At 40.8% G+C, this 16,955-nt stretch overlaps 1 protein-coding gene across 2 annotated transcripts in view; it reads left to right on the top strand.

Moving 5' to 3' along the window:
- Positions 1-16,955, top strand: part of AGBL1 (AGBL carboxypeptidase 1) — a 266,584-nt gene that overhangs the window by 78,322 nt on the left and 171,307 nt on the right. For both annotated transcript variants that reach the window (XM_040077478.2, XM_040077473.2), the window contains one exon: positions 763-916. In XM_040077478.2, coding sequence (XP_039933412.1) covers positions 763-916 — 154 coding nt within the window. The remainder of the gene's footprint in view (positions 1-762; positions 917-16,955) is intronic.

Here is a 16,955-nt window from a genome sequence, read left to right as displayed (position 1 = left end):
TGTCTAATGAGGCGATCGTAATTTGTTCCAAAAAGTCTTTCTTCTAAGCTGCCAGTTCTTTTTATCAAATTTCTCAAGAAGCTGTTGGACTTTGGAATTGTTTGAAACTGTCATAAACTTTTGGGGGGTGGGGAGAAAATTCTCCCTTTTTAAATAACTTCTTGGAAAGACTCTCTTCAAATTTGCCACTACTGATTGTACAAAATGTTGTTTCGATATAAACTTTTTGGCTGCCTCTGATACGGAGTTGTCACTGAGTTTCACTGGCATGTGCTTGACAGCTAAGCAATCAATCCTGTAAATGTTCAAAATTGGTGAGTTTTCTCACATTTCTACGAAAATCTTATTAAAATATAAAGAGTAAATGTTTCTCTTTTGGATTTCATGTATGCATAGAAATTTCTTTATGCTAACAAAAACACCTAGGAGCTGTTCAGGCAAAATCATAGAATAGTTTGGGCTGGAAAGGATGTCTAAAGGTCATCTGGTTCAACACCTCTGCAACAAAAAGGGACACCCTAAAGTAGATCATGATATTAGAATAAATGTTCTGTGCAGCTTCAGCGAAATGGAATGCATTGTGAATGACTTCTGCATATTTGTGGGATGTAAAAGGGGTGCTATTAACTGGAAGAGGAGAGGAGCTGGGAAGTTAGCAAGATATGAAATTAGCATCAAAAATAATATACAGCTACTGGAATAAAATTGGTTTTCATAGACCATGAACTCCTTTATAAATCTGCTTTATTGCTTCTTTTTCAGTCCCATCTTGATATCCTGGAGCAAAATAGGAACCCTAAGAAGGTTTACTGGAGGCAGCAGACACTCTGCCAGACTCTGGGAGGAAATCCGTGCCCATTGCTCACAATCACTGCTATGCCTGAGTCAAAAAACAGAGATGACCTGGAGCAATTCTGTAAGTAGCCCGATGGAGCATTAAAAAAGATGCTGGTGAGTTGGGCTCATGTCAGCAGTGACAACAACAACCTCTTTTGTGAACATTCTGATTTTCTTGTCTTTCTCATTTTGGAAAAAGGAATATAAATATGAGGAATAGCCAGTTATGTTGCTCTTTAAGAATTACAGGTTTCCATGGAGGAGAACTGATACCATTTTGTACTTTAAATTTCTCTTCAATGATGTAAAGCATTTGAAAACTTCAAAATCTAATATCTCTTAGAGTGAAATAACTTAGAGTAAAAAACTAATTGAACAAGATTTTTTTTTCATATTTTATGTGTTCTACTAAAATTATTTATGTACTTTCAAATCTTAAATTTAAAAAAAAAAAAAAAAACAAAAAACAAACCAAGGTAACTCATCCCCAGCTGGACCAGCGATTGAAGTGTTCTGGTGAAGTTCCAACTCCTCCAGTGTGCCCAGTAGATTCATCTGGACACAATATATCTCTTTGCATTCTGTCTGAGACCATACTGATGATGTACTGTTTAATAGTAAATATTATAATTGTCATTTTATATCTAGAGCTTTATTATGTACATGCACAGCTTTAATTGTGGCTGTCCATGCCTGGCTTGAAGAGAGAATTCCTGCCCTTACTTTTTTTCCATGGTAATGATGATTCATAAAACCAGGGGGTGGGAGTTGAGGAGGGGGAGGTTGGTTATCTGGAGCAGCCTTTGGCACATGGCAGGAGATCACCTGGTCAGGTGTTATTTGCTGACACCTCATGGCTGAAGGTCTCAAGGGGGCAACTGAAAGTAAGTTGGAATATTTTATTTGAGGATTTGGGTCATCTGGAAGAGGCATGCAGTGAAGATTTTCTGCCCATGTGAGAAGTCCTTTCCAATGGTGGTACAAAGTAAAACCTTTAGTTAACGTTTGGGTTTATCTAAGCAAGGGCTTGGAGTGAGTCAGTTGCATGAGGAGTCGATATCCTTAACGTTGGACTTTCGCTCTTTTGGTTTTGAAAGGACTTCCTGAAAGGAATGTTTTGCCATAACAAAGCAAAAATACCCCAAAAACACATAAACAAAACAAAAACAAACAACAGCAACAACAACAAAAAAACAAACAAAAAGACCCACCACCAACCAACCAAACAAAACCCCAAAAAACCAAACACAACAATTTTAAGAAAGTATTGCGATATAAATATGACCATGTTGGGAGACCTGGCCATTTTCTGGAGCACTGTATTCTCAGAGTATATTCTGAGTATATTCTGCTTCTCACAGTGTTAGAAGAGAGCCTGGCAGGTTTTCAAAGGTTGTTAATCTGTCGACAAAGACAAGGCTTGGCTTTCTTGTTCAGCCCAGGTTTGCTGAAAGATTCATAAGGCATCTATGAACAATTTCAGTAGATACTTTTTCTGAATGCTTCAGACTGATTAATATACTGCATCTAGGTTCAAATCCCAATTATGTGGATTAAGTCCTCTTTATTTTCAACAGAAATAAATATATTCTGCCTTGTGGTAATACATAAAGCTGGTGGGAGTTCGTAATTCTCCCAGAAATGCCATGAAATCCCATGCCACTAAACCCCTCCTCTGAAGCCTTGCACACAATGAGATTGCAGACTTCCTACGTCTATCCATGAGCCCATGGAACTCAATCAAAACAGAACATGTAGGAGCCCCAGCTGTCAACTGAAAAAGAATATTTTTTGGGGGGAAAGACATTGTCAAGGCAACACAGTTTCACTCAAGTTTTCAAGACTGTAAAAGTAAACACCAATATCCTTAAGTGATGAAAATATTTATTGTTTTATCAAGTGGAGGATCAGCAAGGCAGCACACCATGTTTTATGCTGTGGGGATGCCTGTAGGCAAATCTGAATAATCATGTATGTGCTTATTTTGTTTGAGTATCTTGGATAATTATGGCTTTTGGGGATGCATTTAGTCTAATTTGTGCTGCTTTGTAGGGCTTTGATCAGCAGTTACTTCTCAGTTTCCTCATTTTGTATGATATAGCCATCTTTCTGTGAAGTGTTTTAGCTGATGGAAGGACCTGTTTGTCAATGTTTTCCATGCTAAAAACATAACTCAAGAGCAACAACTTAGAGCTAAATACGAAGAGACCAAAGGGTGGAGAATTTCTTTGCAATACACCCCATGGCTTTTTACGGTCTCCATGCATGGGAATTTCAGCTGGAGAAGGAACATGGAGCTCCAGCACTGGGGAACTTGGCACATGGGTAATGAATAAAAATGGACAACGTTGTTTTTTCCTTCTGGTTCAGGCCAATGTATAGTTTTCATGAGCTATAGTAATTTTGATTTCCTATCAAATTTATATTGCCTTTGTTACATGTGTTAATCTGTACTTTTACAGTTTTGGGGTTTTTTTTTCAGCAATTCCATGGCACAAATCTCACCAGGAATTTGTAGCTGCTGCACATGATCACGATGAAATAGTCTAAATCTTTCTTAAATATAGACATGTAGAGATAAGGAAACATCACGGATAAAGAGGCATTGGATGGGTGAGGAGCACTGGGAAGGCAGCAGGGTCAGCCTGGTAGGAGTGCAGTGGGAAGGAGTTATTTCGTATTGAAAGTGCCCAGGGAGAGTGAGGACATGGCATCCTCTGTGTCAGCTGTGCTTTACTTCCCTTCCTCAACTCTTTCAGATTGCTCTTGTCAGGCTTTTGATTAATGTGGTTCTAGGATGGTTAAATTTGTCTGAGTTAAATTTATTAAGGTGCACCCTGTTAATAGGAAGCACAAGCCATGCTGAAGAAAAGAAAAATGAGCTGCTTCTTCCCTTCATTATGCCCTGCTTGTGTGAGGCTTTGATATTCACTTTAGGCTCCTTTCTCCTTCCTCTCTTTATACCTGCCCTTTATATGACGGTGGTGTACTGAATAATTTTTATTAAATGTTCAGCTTTGAAATTGATATAAAGACAGAAAGAGGTGAACTGGGAACTTTTTGGCTTCCTGTGCTTTTACTCTTGTTCATGCAACCACTCAGTTCCAATCAGCACAGCCTCCACTCAAACTTGATCCATGTCTGTGGATACCTGGGGCTGGTCAGTGGTCCCTGCTGGGCTTTGCAGCTTCATAGACTTGAACAAATAGAAACTGAGAGGATCTATCTTGATTTTTGAGGTTGCTGTTTAGCTTTAAACTTGCCCTTCTTGCCATCTGATGAAGAAGACTCAGCTTCCAGCTAGTACAGATGTCTTTAATACCCATCCTAACTGCAATATCCTCCGTGGTCTTGTGATAAAGGTGAAATCACTCTGACTGCGTGTGGGTGACATTATTTCTGGCTGCGTTAGGTCTGCCTGATGAGAGTTAAAGGGGCTTTTGAAGGGAGAGCAATTCCCAACATCTTTCAGAGCATTCTCAAATGAATGCAGAAACAAGGAGAATGATAAAACTTCCAAATCCTGGTGCCAACTCCCCACTTGATGAATCAATAGGTGTTTGCAGAGCTCTGATTTTCTTCAGTTTGTCACACACTCAGAGCCCAGTGAAGGCAGTGTTAGCAGCATGTATGTGTACCCAGTAATAGTTTGCAAACTCCTAATTCACAGTATTATTTATGCATGTGTGCAGTGTGTAACTCCACTAAACTCCCTGGCAGACAGCTGAGTAGACCCTGCAAGCAGTAGGATACTGTTGTAAGTGACAGAGCAAATGGACAGATAAACTCTTTAAAGAAGTGTAAGGAAAATATCTAAACACTGATGCACAGGCAATTATAAAATTGTCTTCTCGTTAAAAAGTAAAGGACACTGATACGTTGCTAATGTTAACAAAGTGGTGGAATTAAAACCACCAAAAGCAAAAAGATGGGCCAGAAAAGAACAGTGTATGCTCTACACTGCCATTTGAGCGTTTTTCAGGAGTTGGGGTGGATTTGCTCTCACCTTTAGTTAGAGAAGGGAAGGGGCAGGACACCTCTGAGATGTGATGTAGTGTAGGTGCCATTCTGGTTAGTGCTGACACAGAGTAATGACTCAAACAGTTGTGAAGGAATTGCACAACTCTCTTCATGGCTGATTGTACTGCTGTCAGCCCCATTAATAATAGAGATTATTCAGTGTGTTGTGTGTGTTCCAGAGTCAACACCTAATGAGTATCCTTTTGGCCGTGGGTAGCATCACAGATCTAAATTTTGTGGTTTAAAGTTAACCTAAATTGCCCCAGATAATTAACATCAGAGGTGAGGGAAATTAAACAAAAATGACACTAGCAAATGGATTTACGTCTGTAATATCTGTCACTTTGAGTTGCTCTTCTGTCATCATATGTTCTCTTTATGCATGGCTGAGAAAACCATTATGAACATTGTCAAAAAAAGATAATGACACCTGCTTATCTTAAATGTTGTCTCCTGGGGATTTGAAGCACGTATTTTGTCTAGGCATGTTTCTGAAGAAGGATAGAGTGATGTTTTTGGGATAGTTATGGTAGGATACTCATACCATTGAATCTGCAGATGCTCCTGGAGCTGGAATGAGGGATAAAGTGAGACTAATGAGGTGTCTTTACCTGGCCTTATATTAAGCTTATGGAATAAAAAAGGCGCAGTTGCTGGGAAAAACTATTCTAACATTTTTCAGTTTGCGTATATAAGCTATTTAGATTGTTGCTTTGCAACTTTGATCTTTTCTCAGGAAGAAACAAGACCTTTACCTTTAAATACAAATTGCAGCAAAGAGCAATTCCTGAGCAAAGAACAGCAGAGGAAGTGAATTGCAGGGGCCACTTATGCAGGATACTGGGAAATAATGATCATGTGGAAAATGTACACAGTTTAATTAAGCACATTGATTAAATCAATATGACTCAAACAGCTTAGTGCTCCAATCAGCTTAATCTCATTAAATGTAATTCAGGCCTCAATAATTGATTAATAATGCATTATAGTTTATGAATTATTGACTCCGAGTTATTATAACTGTGCCTGCTCCCCATGTGGCAACCAGTGTTGCATGTTAATTATGAAAGGCTCAAGCTCTCTTGAGTAACTTTTTCAAACCTGGGGATGACACATCTCCTAGTGAAACAGGGATCAAATTAGTTCAACACCTTATTGGAGTCAGTCCTCCCCAAAGGAAACTGCGCTCCTTAAAGGAAGCTCTCATCTAATAATGTTGAAATAAGGAGGTAGAATGACCCTCTTTGATTGGTAATGATCTTTTCAGCAGGCAGAAGGGCTGCCTGTAGCAATTCATCTGGAGTGCTAGCCTGGCATTGTGCTGGCTGGAAGCAGCTCACAACACCAAGCACATCTGCTCTTCGCTGTTACTGCATGTGATCCTCCCTCCAGCACACATGCACACAGCACAGCCACTGCTGATGGACCCTCAGGTCACATGTGTCTGCCAAATGGGGACCAATCCACCCCCCCAGAACTGTCTGAGTGTGACTGGTTTCTGTGGAAAGGTCTGATAGTATTTTAGAATGACATTTCCAGAGTGCTAATGTCATACAAGAAGGAAGAACCATGGCTGCTATTGACAATCTCAGGAGAGAAACCAAGAACTGAAGAAAGCCCCTCCTCCTTGGGTGGTCCCCCATTAGATGGCATTTCCACTGAATGGGAACAGAAGATGTTATCTCTGACAGACTGTTTTTGTAGCTTTCTAGGTACTTAATGTGGACCAAATTGCAATCTTATGCAGAAAGTGTCCACCGGCATTACATTTCCTTCAAATATTCTATTTACAGACCTGTTCTGCTTTTTCCTTTCACCAGTTCTCTATCTCTTCTCCTTATTTGTGATTATAGTTAAAAGTGAACAGATTTTACTGTGTATAGAACTTGATTGAGATGATTATAGAACACTGGAGAAAACCATTTTTTTTTTTTTTTTATCCTTGCATCTGAAATAATGAGGTTTGTGTCTATGTATTCTTTTGATTTGAAGATTTTCTCCTAATTTGCAGGGCTTCCAGGCAGAGGTGCTGATTTTTCTCTCACTTTGTACCAAACACTTTGTTTTTGGTGACAGGAAGAGTCAGCTGTTGTGAAAACTGTTATCCTGTTTTAATGCAGCAGTGAAGAAAGGCTGAGTAAAATTGTCATGTGTTCTATAGTGCTAAATAATTACAGAATTGAGAATATGTTTTTTTCCACTTGAATAGACAGTTTCTCAAGCTTCTGAAGCCAAAGCAATGCTCTCTAGTTATGCAACACTGATGGTTTGTGCTGAAATTTTTTCAAGATTGTCTTTCAATTTCAAACATCTCTTCTTCTTTCTGATATCCCAGTCACAACAGTGATGGCAGCTCCTTGCAAAAAGAGCAGACAAATTTCTGCAAAACTATGCTCCTATTTGAGTATCCGGCCTGCTGCCATAAAGATGGAAGCTGATGGAATGGAATATGAAATTTGTGAGACAGACACGCAGTTGTCTGCAGGCTGAGGCCAGTATTTTTCATGATGTATCAAATGCTCTTTGAATCCCAGCGTTTGGTGGAGCCGACTCTGCCAGCAGAGCTTTGATACCGTGGTCAGCCGTCTGTGAGCTTGGCAAAATACATATTAATACATTGAATTCCAGTAGTCAAGGCAGCAAGGAATGGGCAGAAAACACTGAACAAGTATACTAAAACTGGGCTTTGAAACATAGACAATCACAGTGTTTTCAGCAAAGAGAGAAAGTAAATATTAGGGAAATCTCTCATTCTGTCCCACCCTCTGCTTAATGCAGCATGATGGCAGAATAAGCACCTTAAATGAGATTATTAGTAGTGTTCTTCATTCAGCTGCCATGCTCTGCATTTTTTAAAAATAAAATTCCTTCTGAAATTTGGATTTTTTTTAAGCAGTCTTCTGCTTAGGGGATGGAGCAGAAAATTCTGTAGCACTTTTTTTCAGCACTTGCTCAGCTGCCTTTCCTTCTTTGATTTATTACAGTCTTATATCTTCCCCAAGAGACTTATGACCTTTGCACTCCTTTCTAGAGAAAAATTATCTAATTAAAGGCAGAATTTTCTGGAACATAACTTATCTTCTTGGTTGGTATGAACAGCAGGAGCTGGACTTTATGATCCTTGTGGGTCCCTTCCAACCCAAGATATTCTATGATTCTATCAGTAGTGGGTGAAGGCTGGCAATACTCCAGACTTCCAGAACATAACAGCTTTTTCTGATACACTAATGAATTAAACATCCTGAAAAATCTAAATTAACATATCTTAGTCATAATTATTTTATTTCTTGATTGGTTTGTCAAGTGCCTCAGAAGGGCCTTCTCACAGGAGTGTGGCACTACTTGTAGTTTTGCTACAAGGCACTGAAAATTATCAATGAAACTGGAAATGGTTTGGTTGTATGGGCTTCTTATATTGCTTTGGAAATTTACAGGCAGCTGCTTGGAATATGCCCATCTTACAACACCCCAGAACCAGTTCTCATTGCAGTGGACCTTCAAGCTTCTGTAGGAGTGCTTCGTTGCTTAAATTCTTGCCTTAACAGAAGGGAGGAAAAAATCATCTTTCCTCCCTTAGGCAGAAACCATTGGTGAGGAGCCTGCAGGTGTTGTGTTTGCAACGGCCAATCAAGGTATTGAAATACAGCCCAGCAGAGCCCCCAGGCAGCTCTTACTCCCTCAAATGGCGAACAAGCATTAAACTGCTACTGGGTTTCTATTATCAACTTCAAACTACGGTGCGGCAAAAAAAACCCCTCAGGTCAGCGCGTTTCTGTGAGCGGCACATTTCCCGTGCCTGGCCATAAATCCTGGTCACGTACAGTCCCGTGGGGCATGTGCTAAAAGGTCACTGTAGTACTGTGCAAGTCAGTCAGAGAAGCATTTGAATTGAGGTAAATCTCTCCTCAGTGTGGTAGAGATGGGCTGTGAGAGGGAGGACGTAATTTTAGGGTCAGATTGTCGCTGGAGATTGAATATTGATAGGAGCAATGTGCTTATTAAGGTGTGAGGAGACAATGCTTGTGTCTCAAGGTAAAAGCCAAGGTCAGGAAGGGGTTCCTTCATCTGGCCACAATATTGCCCAGCTGGTCACGTGTCATATTACACAGAGTGGCTGTTTTTCACAAGTCAGAAGCTGTGGAGCACCTGCTGATGTATAAAGCGGGTTGTCTTGAAGGCAGTTGGGTTTGTCCCTGGGCACCTGTATTAAAGCAGTTACTTCTGGTCAGTAGTGCTGAAGGTGTGGAGGGTGGGACAGTCTGTGCATCACTTTTGCTCCTTGAATTAAAAAGTCAGTGAGAAGATTCTTGGGTTCAGGCCTTCTGTAAGGTAAGAAATTAGCATTTTGTAACAGTAGAAACGTGACCAGTTGTTCTCCTTTCTGTTTGGTTGTACCTCCTCATTGATAACTGCTAGGAAGGCCGTGATCAGAGAGTTGGGAGCAGGACAGCTGGCAGGTTGGCCTTGAGGAAGAGTAATCTGTGCCTGGAAATCCCAGGGTGTGTAGCACATGTACCAGCTGCTGTCAGACCCACACAACCACTCCTGCCATCTCAGAGAGCAGTTTTTTGTTTCTGGTTCAATATTTTTTTCTTTTCTGTTCCAGAAAAGCTGTGCTGATACACAGACTGAGGTAGATATACACATTGCTTTCTGATGCCTGACGATCTCGTGGGAACAAACTATTTTGGATGGCAAGATTGGGCAGACTTGGCAAAAAGCAGGGTCTGCCACTCTTCTAGCAAACCATTGCTTTTAGTTTGGGAACTCAGCTCAGGGACAGTTTGTCAAGTCTTGCACAATTTGCGTTAAAGAACTGCTAGGCTGTGACAGAACCCAGAGTGTGTCCTGCTAACAGGGAGCTCTGCTAGTCTGAGGTAGAGTGTTTGTGATCCTGTGATTCTTGAATTTCTCACTCTAACAATAGGCTTCCTCTTGCACAGGCAAACCCTTCCTCAACACCCAGAGCTAACAGGCTGTTGGGAAACAGTGTGGGTGGCATTGTAACTTTCGTGTTTCTTTCACCTTTATCCTTCTAAACTGGGAACTTTCTTGGTGCTTTTAAATCTTGGCTGACTGATTTGGAGAGACTGTCTACTGCGTCTGACTTGAAAACAGAAAAGTCATTCAGCTCATACCTCAAGGCTTTGAAAACTTTCTGGAAAACAACAATCTAATTTCTGGATTTAATGTTCCAAGCTATGCATTTTTTTCTGATAAAGGCTGACCTAGCTAGTCATGTATTACAAATGCCTGGAGTTGTTTGGATTGTATGGAACAGCTTTAGTGCATGTTTGCCAGAGCTTCAAGCAGATAGTTTGTTCAGCTACTCTGCCCACATCCATGTGAGGGGCTCTACACTCTTGTGAAATGTAGCAAACACTATTTCTGTGTGCTGGTCTTAATCAAATGCTATTTCTACGTGCTGATCCTAATATTAATCTATCCAAGAGCATTACTGTGTGAGGAGGCATATTTGCAATACATGGTATGAGTTTGTTTTTCTCCTGGTGTTGTATCTGGAATTCTGAACACCTGCTATTTCTCATTCCCACCTGTAAGTTGATTTTGCTGGAAGGGTCTGTACGGATTTCTGCCTGACCTGTTTAACTGAGTTTAATTTCTGTAACTGGAGAATGAGAGCCATTCCTGTGTGACTGATGCAGCCAGTCTTACCCCAGTAAAATAAGCCAGCAATATGTTGAAAGTAGTTGTTTGCAGACGCCACAGGCTGATACTACTTGTTGCCTGTAACTGACAGATTGTAGAAACAAGTATTTGTGATTAATGGGCTGCAATTATACAGAAATACTAAAATGAAATGGGACTAAAAATACCCCATAATGATTTTTAAAGGGCCGTTCTGTTAATGAGAGGATTTGTCCATCTCTACATCAAAAAGAAACGTGTTAGCTCTCTGAGCTTGCCCACCTGTTTCTAATGCAGAAATAGAAATAAAAACCAAGCGGGGACAGCTGCTCTGCTCAGACTGCAAATGTGCTGATAAGATCAACGAGTTGACAAGTGACATGGTAGATACTGCAAAGTGCACCAGTGTTCCAGACAGCTAAACTTGGACTTCTGTATCATTTCAGGGCACTTATTATGTGGCTGTAACACTTGGAAAATTATATCCATCAAATCACCAATGCGCTTAGAATTTAATTTGCTCTATCAATTGCAATTGTGGTGCTACTTAGCTGTGGAGGGGGAAAGAAATAATTTTCCTTGCCACTTGGCAATTCTTTTTATAAGCTTTTACTATTTTTTTCCCCATTGAATTTGTTTAACAAACTCTTTTGAAAAATATTTCTGGCTTAGCCTGGAGGCTTTGAAATAATGAGGTTAAATTGAATAGGTTGAAATTTTTATTAAACTATGATGTGGGCAGAGGTGACGAGTAAATGAAGAAGTCAGAATGGGGTTGGAGGCCCACAGATAAGGAAGGACTTGTAGACAATTTAGGGACCTTTTTTTTTTTTTTTTTTTTTTTTAATATTCTATTTTTTAGGAAAACCAGAGAGACCTACTACAACATTCTATTTTATTTCCTCATTCTATCCTTACCACTTTCAAATAGTCTTTTGCTTTTTCCCCTAGTCTGAAAACATGACATGATAGTGACAGATAAAGGAATACTACAGCACTCTGCAAATGCGTGTGTGCTTGGTAATTTTGGGAAGGATGGGTGGGTTCCAGAAGGAGAATGACAGCTGATCTTGATATAGAACAAATAACATGACTGAGAGAGGGCTCTACTGATTATGTCTAAGTGCACAATTCAATTCATTTTCATAGCTAATGAAAAGAGGAGGAAGTTATTTGAAGTAATGGGTTATGTAGAAAATCACTTCTAGGGTCAATGTGAATGGCACAGAATTCTTTGACTAGAGCTTGGGAAACAGCTGTTGAGCTTCCAGCTCTGACTGATTTCTATTTTATCCTTGGGCAACTTGATTTTTCTGTAAATCCTTACCTTCATACCTTGGAACACACTTGAAACACGAAATCTTCAGTCTATGAAGTGCTTCAAGAGAAGATGAGTGAGATGGAATTCATTATCACTGGCATCAGAGTGACTTTGACAGCACCTCCCAGAGGATGTTTAGGTCCCATGGTGAGCACCTAACATAAGGCTGTAACTAGTGATTGAAGTAGAGATGAAGAAAATAGGTAGAAGGATGGGAGGGCAGAAAGTCCCTACATTCCTTGCTGATCAGGCTGTGCCTGCTGGAAATAAAAATGCAGAGAGGCTTTTATTGTAAAAAAGAGGCTGTAGTGGATAATGCAGCAAAAACTCTCTCTGGCTTAATTTCCTTTGTGCTTGCTGTGCTGGGGGAATTTATGAAAAATTCCTGTTTTTTTTTTTTAATTATTTTATTTTATTTTAGTCCTTCCTACCCCTGTAGCCATGTGCAAAAGGTGCAGCCAGAGCTGAGCTCATTCCTTTCCTGCCTGAGCAGCAGCGGACAGCGTAGGCTGCAACAAGATTAGTGTCTTTAGTGTCTTGTCTGCTTTGTCACTTCACAGTGTTGCAGGTCACCCTCACACAGCTTGGGAATTGTTATTGTGTGGAGTAGGGAAGTGCATTTAGCAGAGCAGGCAACGAAGGCTGTTTTTAAGCTCAGTCCTGTAAATCCTGGCCTCTGGCAGCCCAAGCTGTTTAGCTGTGTTTTATGAATCAGGTCATATCGTGCCTGCCACAGCTCCCAGATGCCAAGCTCCTTCTGTGGCAGTTCTGTCAAGCATTTTGAAAGGGCACAAAAACAACAGCTAGAGGGTCACTGTGAGGCACAACTGAGCTCATGGGAATTGAGCATCAAAAGGAGCTACTGGCCAGAGGCTGAAAGAGTAAGCAAGAGACAGATGAAAGGCTCTGGACATGTCAGTGGCTGTGGTGTACCCACTGTCTCTGTTCTCCCCATTTTTAGCCATTACTAACCATGAATGAGGTGCTTATAGTCCCTGTGTGTCAAAGGTGATGGTTCCGCCAACAATGGAGAATGCCTGGCAAGAGACTTGAAACGGCACATCAGTGGTGGCTTGCTCCTTCATTTCATACCCTAGATCATCCCCTTAAATAAGAACACTCCCAGGATTCTCCTCCTAGCTTTTCAAAATTCTCTCCCACCAGCTGGGCCATCACTTGCCACGCAGACACCATGACCTTGTTTGTCAGCCTATCAAAATATAAGGTGAAATTAGGCTCAGCCCTGATAAAATTGCTGTTTGCACAAAAGGTAGCGCTCCCCATGAGGCCATATAACCTGCCTCAAATGTAATTTAATAGGCAGAAATCAAATAAAATATATCAAATTAAAACATGCAGGTAATGCATTCAAACCCTAAAATGAATTTGGATTATAAACAGGCAGTGAGGCTGAATGGTTGGTTTCTTCATCCATGAGGGAAGCACCCTAAGTAATACAGAGGAAAGAAAGAATTTTGAGAGTTGATGGGAGTGTTAGGTGGCAGGTGAAGGTTATTTTTTGTAAGACATTTTTTCATTAGCTGCGTATTCTTGCAGTTAGAAAACATCAGTTAGAAGTCCCTTCATATTTTGAAAACAAGGTATTAACATAAGAAGCTTTGTTAGATACAGCAGGAAGATAAATCATCTTTGCAATGCTAGCCATTAGCCTGTCACGACCATGATTTACAGGGATTTTCTTCTATATAAATTAGTGTTCCTTTTAAAAGCACTCAGAGTTTACAGAGCAGGAGATGAAGTGGCAGTGAATGCTCTGGAATGTAATGGTTTGGTAGGAGTGTTTCCTATGGCACATTAAGAGAGGAGCTCCTGCTGTGGACTGTACAGGCTGTATAGAGTGAATGAGCTATAGTGGAGGGATTCTGGGGCAGGGTCAGCTGGAAAAGTTCAAAGTTCTGCTGGAACTGTTGGGGTGAAAGTGCAGGAAGGCACTGGGATTGAAGAAACATCACAATATCGGCTTTATGAAGTCACTCTGTGTACTACACATCAGAAATTCAAACTGATCAGGAGCTATCAATTGTGCTGTTAAATTATTTGCCTAAAAAGAACCTTCTTGAGAATGCTTTTTAAATAAATTTAATATCACTTAGGAAACAGTGAAGAACTGAAAGCTTTCCTGTGTGAAAACTCCCACTTTTGCAGTGATACATGGGGTGCTGAGGAAGGACATCACATGTTCCTCTCCTGTTTCTTCTGGGGCTGCCAAAGCTGTTCTGCAGCCTGACTCCTTTATTCACGAGAACCTTTTTCTGTGCTTTGTAGCAACTTATGGGGATAAAAAGAACATTTTTCCTCACAATAGCCTTCCCACTATCTTATTTCCTGGAACAGACCGCTCTTCCTAACTCGACACTCTGCTCCCTGCAGTGATTGATGCAGGAAGGCATCATCCATTAGCCATCATTTTGCTGGCATCTGAAGGAAAGAACTCACTGACCTGAGACAGGGGCTGCTCTGCTTGGTGTGTCTTTCCACAGACTGTTTGAAATTCCTGCATGTTATCTGCTTTATGCAGCGGCAAATTTTGCTCCACCTAGTTTTGTCAAGTACTCTGGGACTCAGACTGGGCTATATCAGCCCGATTCTTTCTTCATCTTTAGGGTATCTCAAGAGTAGAACTGCTTGACAAAAATATGGTTTGAACTAAGTTAGGAACTTCAAGGCTAATCTCTGTTATTTCTCTTGGAAAACTTAAGTTGTGCTTGTGGTCTGTCACTCAGCGTGTCATGCAGCCTAGGAGATGAAACGTGGTGCTGCTTATGTCATGATAAAAGATCATGGGGCCAGCATCAGTTTTGCTCTCTTGTTGATCTGATTGAAAGACCTTTTATGTTGACCCCTTGTTTGTGTTCTTTTGCTCAGGTATTTGGGGAGTTCATCTAAGACCTTGCCACAAAGACAAGATTCATTATTCAAAATTTGGAGGCAGTTTTACCTCATTGATCTCTTGTTTGTGGAAAGCAAGAATTTCCTTTGGGATCAGATTTGGACAGTGTAGTTCCAGGGTTTAGGATAGACAGCAATGATGTAAAAGTCAATTTAGTGCTGCCACACATGAGGTCAGCCTGCAGAAGGTCCTTTACTGTGAGGCTGTTGACGTAGTGAAGTGTTAGAAGATTTTTTGTAGGCTTCCTGTTTATTTCCTTTTTCCTCTGAGTTTTTTTATATGTAAGAAAACACACAATTTAAAATTCTGATCATTTGCTTACTCCAGGAGAAATACAGAATAATATTTTTAAGAAACATCCCCTGCTTGACTGATTCTGGAACAATGAGTGATAAATATCAAATCAAGTGAAGACCAAAAATTTAATTTTTACCATCAGAGGCAATCTGTGATGCTTTTTGTCTTAACAAAAATTGATATTTTATCACTTTGACAGTGAGAGGTTCTGATTGTACATTCTTTTAATATATTTTACTACTTTCAAGTCATTCCCTGAGGAAGACTTCAAGTCAGGGAGAGATGGATCTGTGCCACTGAAAAGCACAACACATATTTAAGAATAAATATTATTTTATGCTGTAGGTGGTAATAGGTGGGTTTTGAATATGTTCTACATAAAGAGTAAAGAGCTTTTTTTTTTTTTTTTTTCCCTAAATTATAGAGTTTGTCTTTTGTAGAGCAGAATAGCTTGAAGTACTACACAACTTAAACTTGTGTTAAACTGTTTAGCTTGGCTGTTTTTCCCAGCCGTGAAAGAAACACTGGCAGGTTCTCCATTTCTCATGCCCATTTTAGGGCTCACAGGTCTCATTGCAGGTTCTGAGTTCATCTCAGAGTGGACAAAATATTGAGATCTTCACCCAATTTTTTGCCATTCCTTTCACGCCTGGATTTCCCAGAAGGAGAATTTAGCAAAATTTGGGCTTCTTAACTGGATCCATTGAAAGTTAGCAAAGGGAACAAATTCCTGTTGGGTTATTCCTGTCCCCAGCCACTGCAAGATTATTGTGTACAAAACGACTTCTTTGTGCTCTGGGCAATGTGGTTTTAATGTTAACTTCCACCTCTCCACAGGGGAGACTTTTTAGCGTAGCTCACTGATATCCAGCCTAAATGTTCCTTTGTGGAGTTTCATCCCATTAACCCGGATTCGCTCGTGTTTGGCACTCTGGGCAGTTCCTCTTGCACTGAGCCTGCTCTGAGAGTGATGGCAGTGAAGGGCACGGAGGGTACTGGGGGTGAAGGCTGTGTCCCCCACAGGCAGGAGGTGGGGATTGAGGCTTTACTCACTGTGTGAAAGCCATTTATTCCTGCAGAGTGTTCTGGGGGCGTCCCCTCTGCCAGCAGCTCCTGCTCCAGACTGTCCATCTGCTGCCCTTAAATTCTGCTCAGAAGCTATTAGTGCCATCCACAGAGCAGGGGACATGGCCAGAGGGCAGCTCATGCCTCAGAGTTCACAGCTCAGTGATGCTCTGCCCTGTAGGCGCAAAGGCAGCTTGATCCCTTTCCGGATCAGATACTCAGAAGCCTCTCTGGCAGGGGATCTAACCAGAAAGTGCAGTTGTTGCTCTTACAGTGTTGAAATGTGCCTTGCAAATGAGAAAGATGAGCTGTGAGTGAGCAGTGTGTATGTAGAATGAAATGTAAAAGCAAGAGGTGAAAATATTGCTGGTTTGGAGCTGAAGCCTTATTAAAGTCCTGTCTGTCCTATTTGGGCAAATTCTTTCTAAAGTATCGTATGTCACCAAAATCCCATTAAACTGTCACATAAATTATCAGGGTTTCCTTTTTCCATCACTGTGGATTACCCAGGGAGATATTTTTATGACAATGGAAGCTTTTTCAGTCTGCTCCTCCTGCCTGATTTCATTTCAGATGAAATCCTTCTCTCGGAAAAGGGCCCATGGATTTTATAGTTCTATGGATCTCTGCACTCTGCCTGTGACAGCAGCTGTCCTTCAGGTCTCTGTGTACTCATCTCCTGCCTGCACCTTCTTTTAGACATGGGACAGTTTAGGACAATGTTCCAGTTCTCCTCTCAGTTCAGCTTTTTTGTCTTTGTGCAAAAACCCCAGAAGGTGAAAGTCACATATATACCTGCCCTGAAAATACTGGTTTTTACTGCTTGTCAGGTCTCAGAAGCCTTGCATCTCTGCA

This window comes from Hirundo rustica, chromosome 13, assembly GCF_015227805.2.
Source record: "Hirundo rustica isolate bHirRus1 chromosome 13, bHirRus1.pri.v3, whole genome shotgun sequence".
Taxonomy (NCBI): Eukaryota; Metazoa; Chordata; class Aves; order Passeriformes; family Hirundinidae; genus Hirundo; species Hirundo rustica.
The sequence above is the reverse complement of the archived record's forward strand: the minus strand, read 5'-3'. Positions and strand labels throughout refer to the sequence as shown.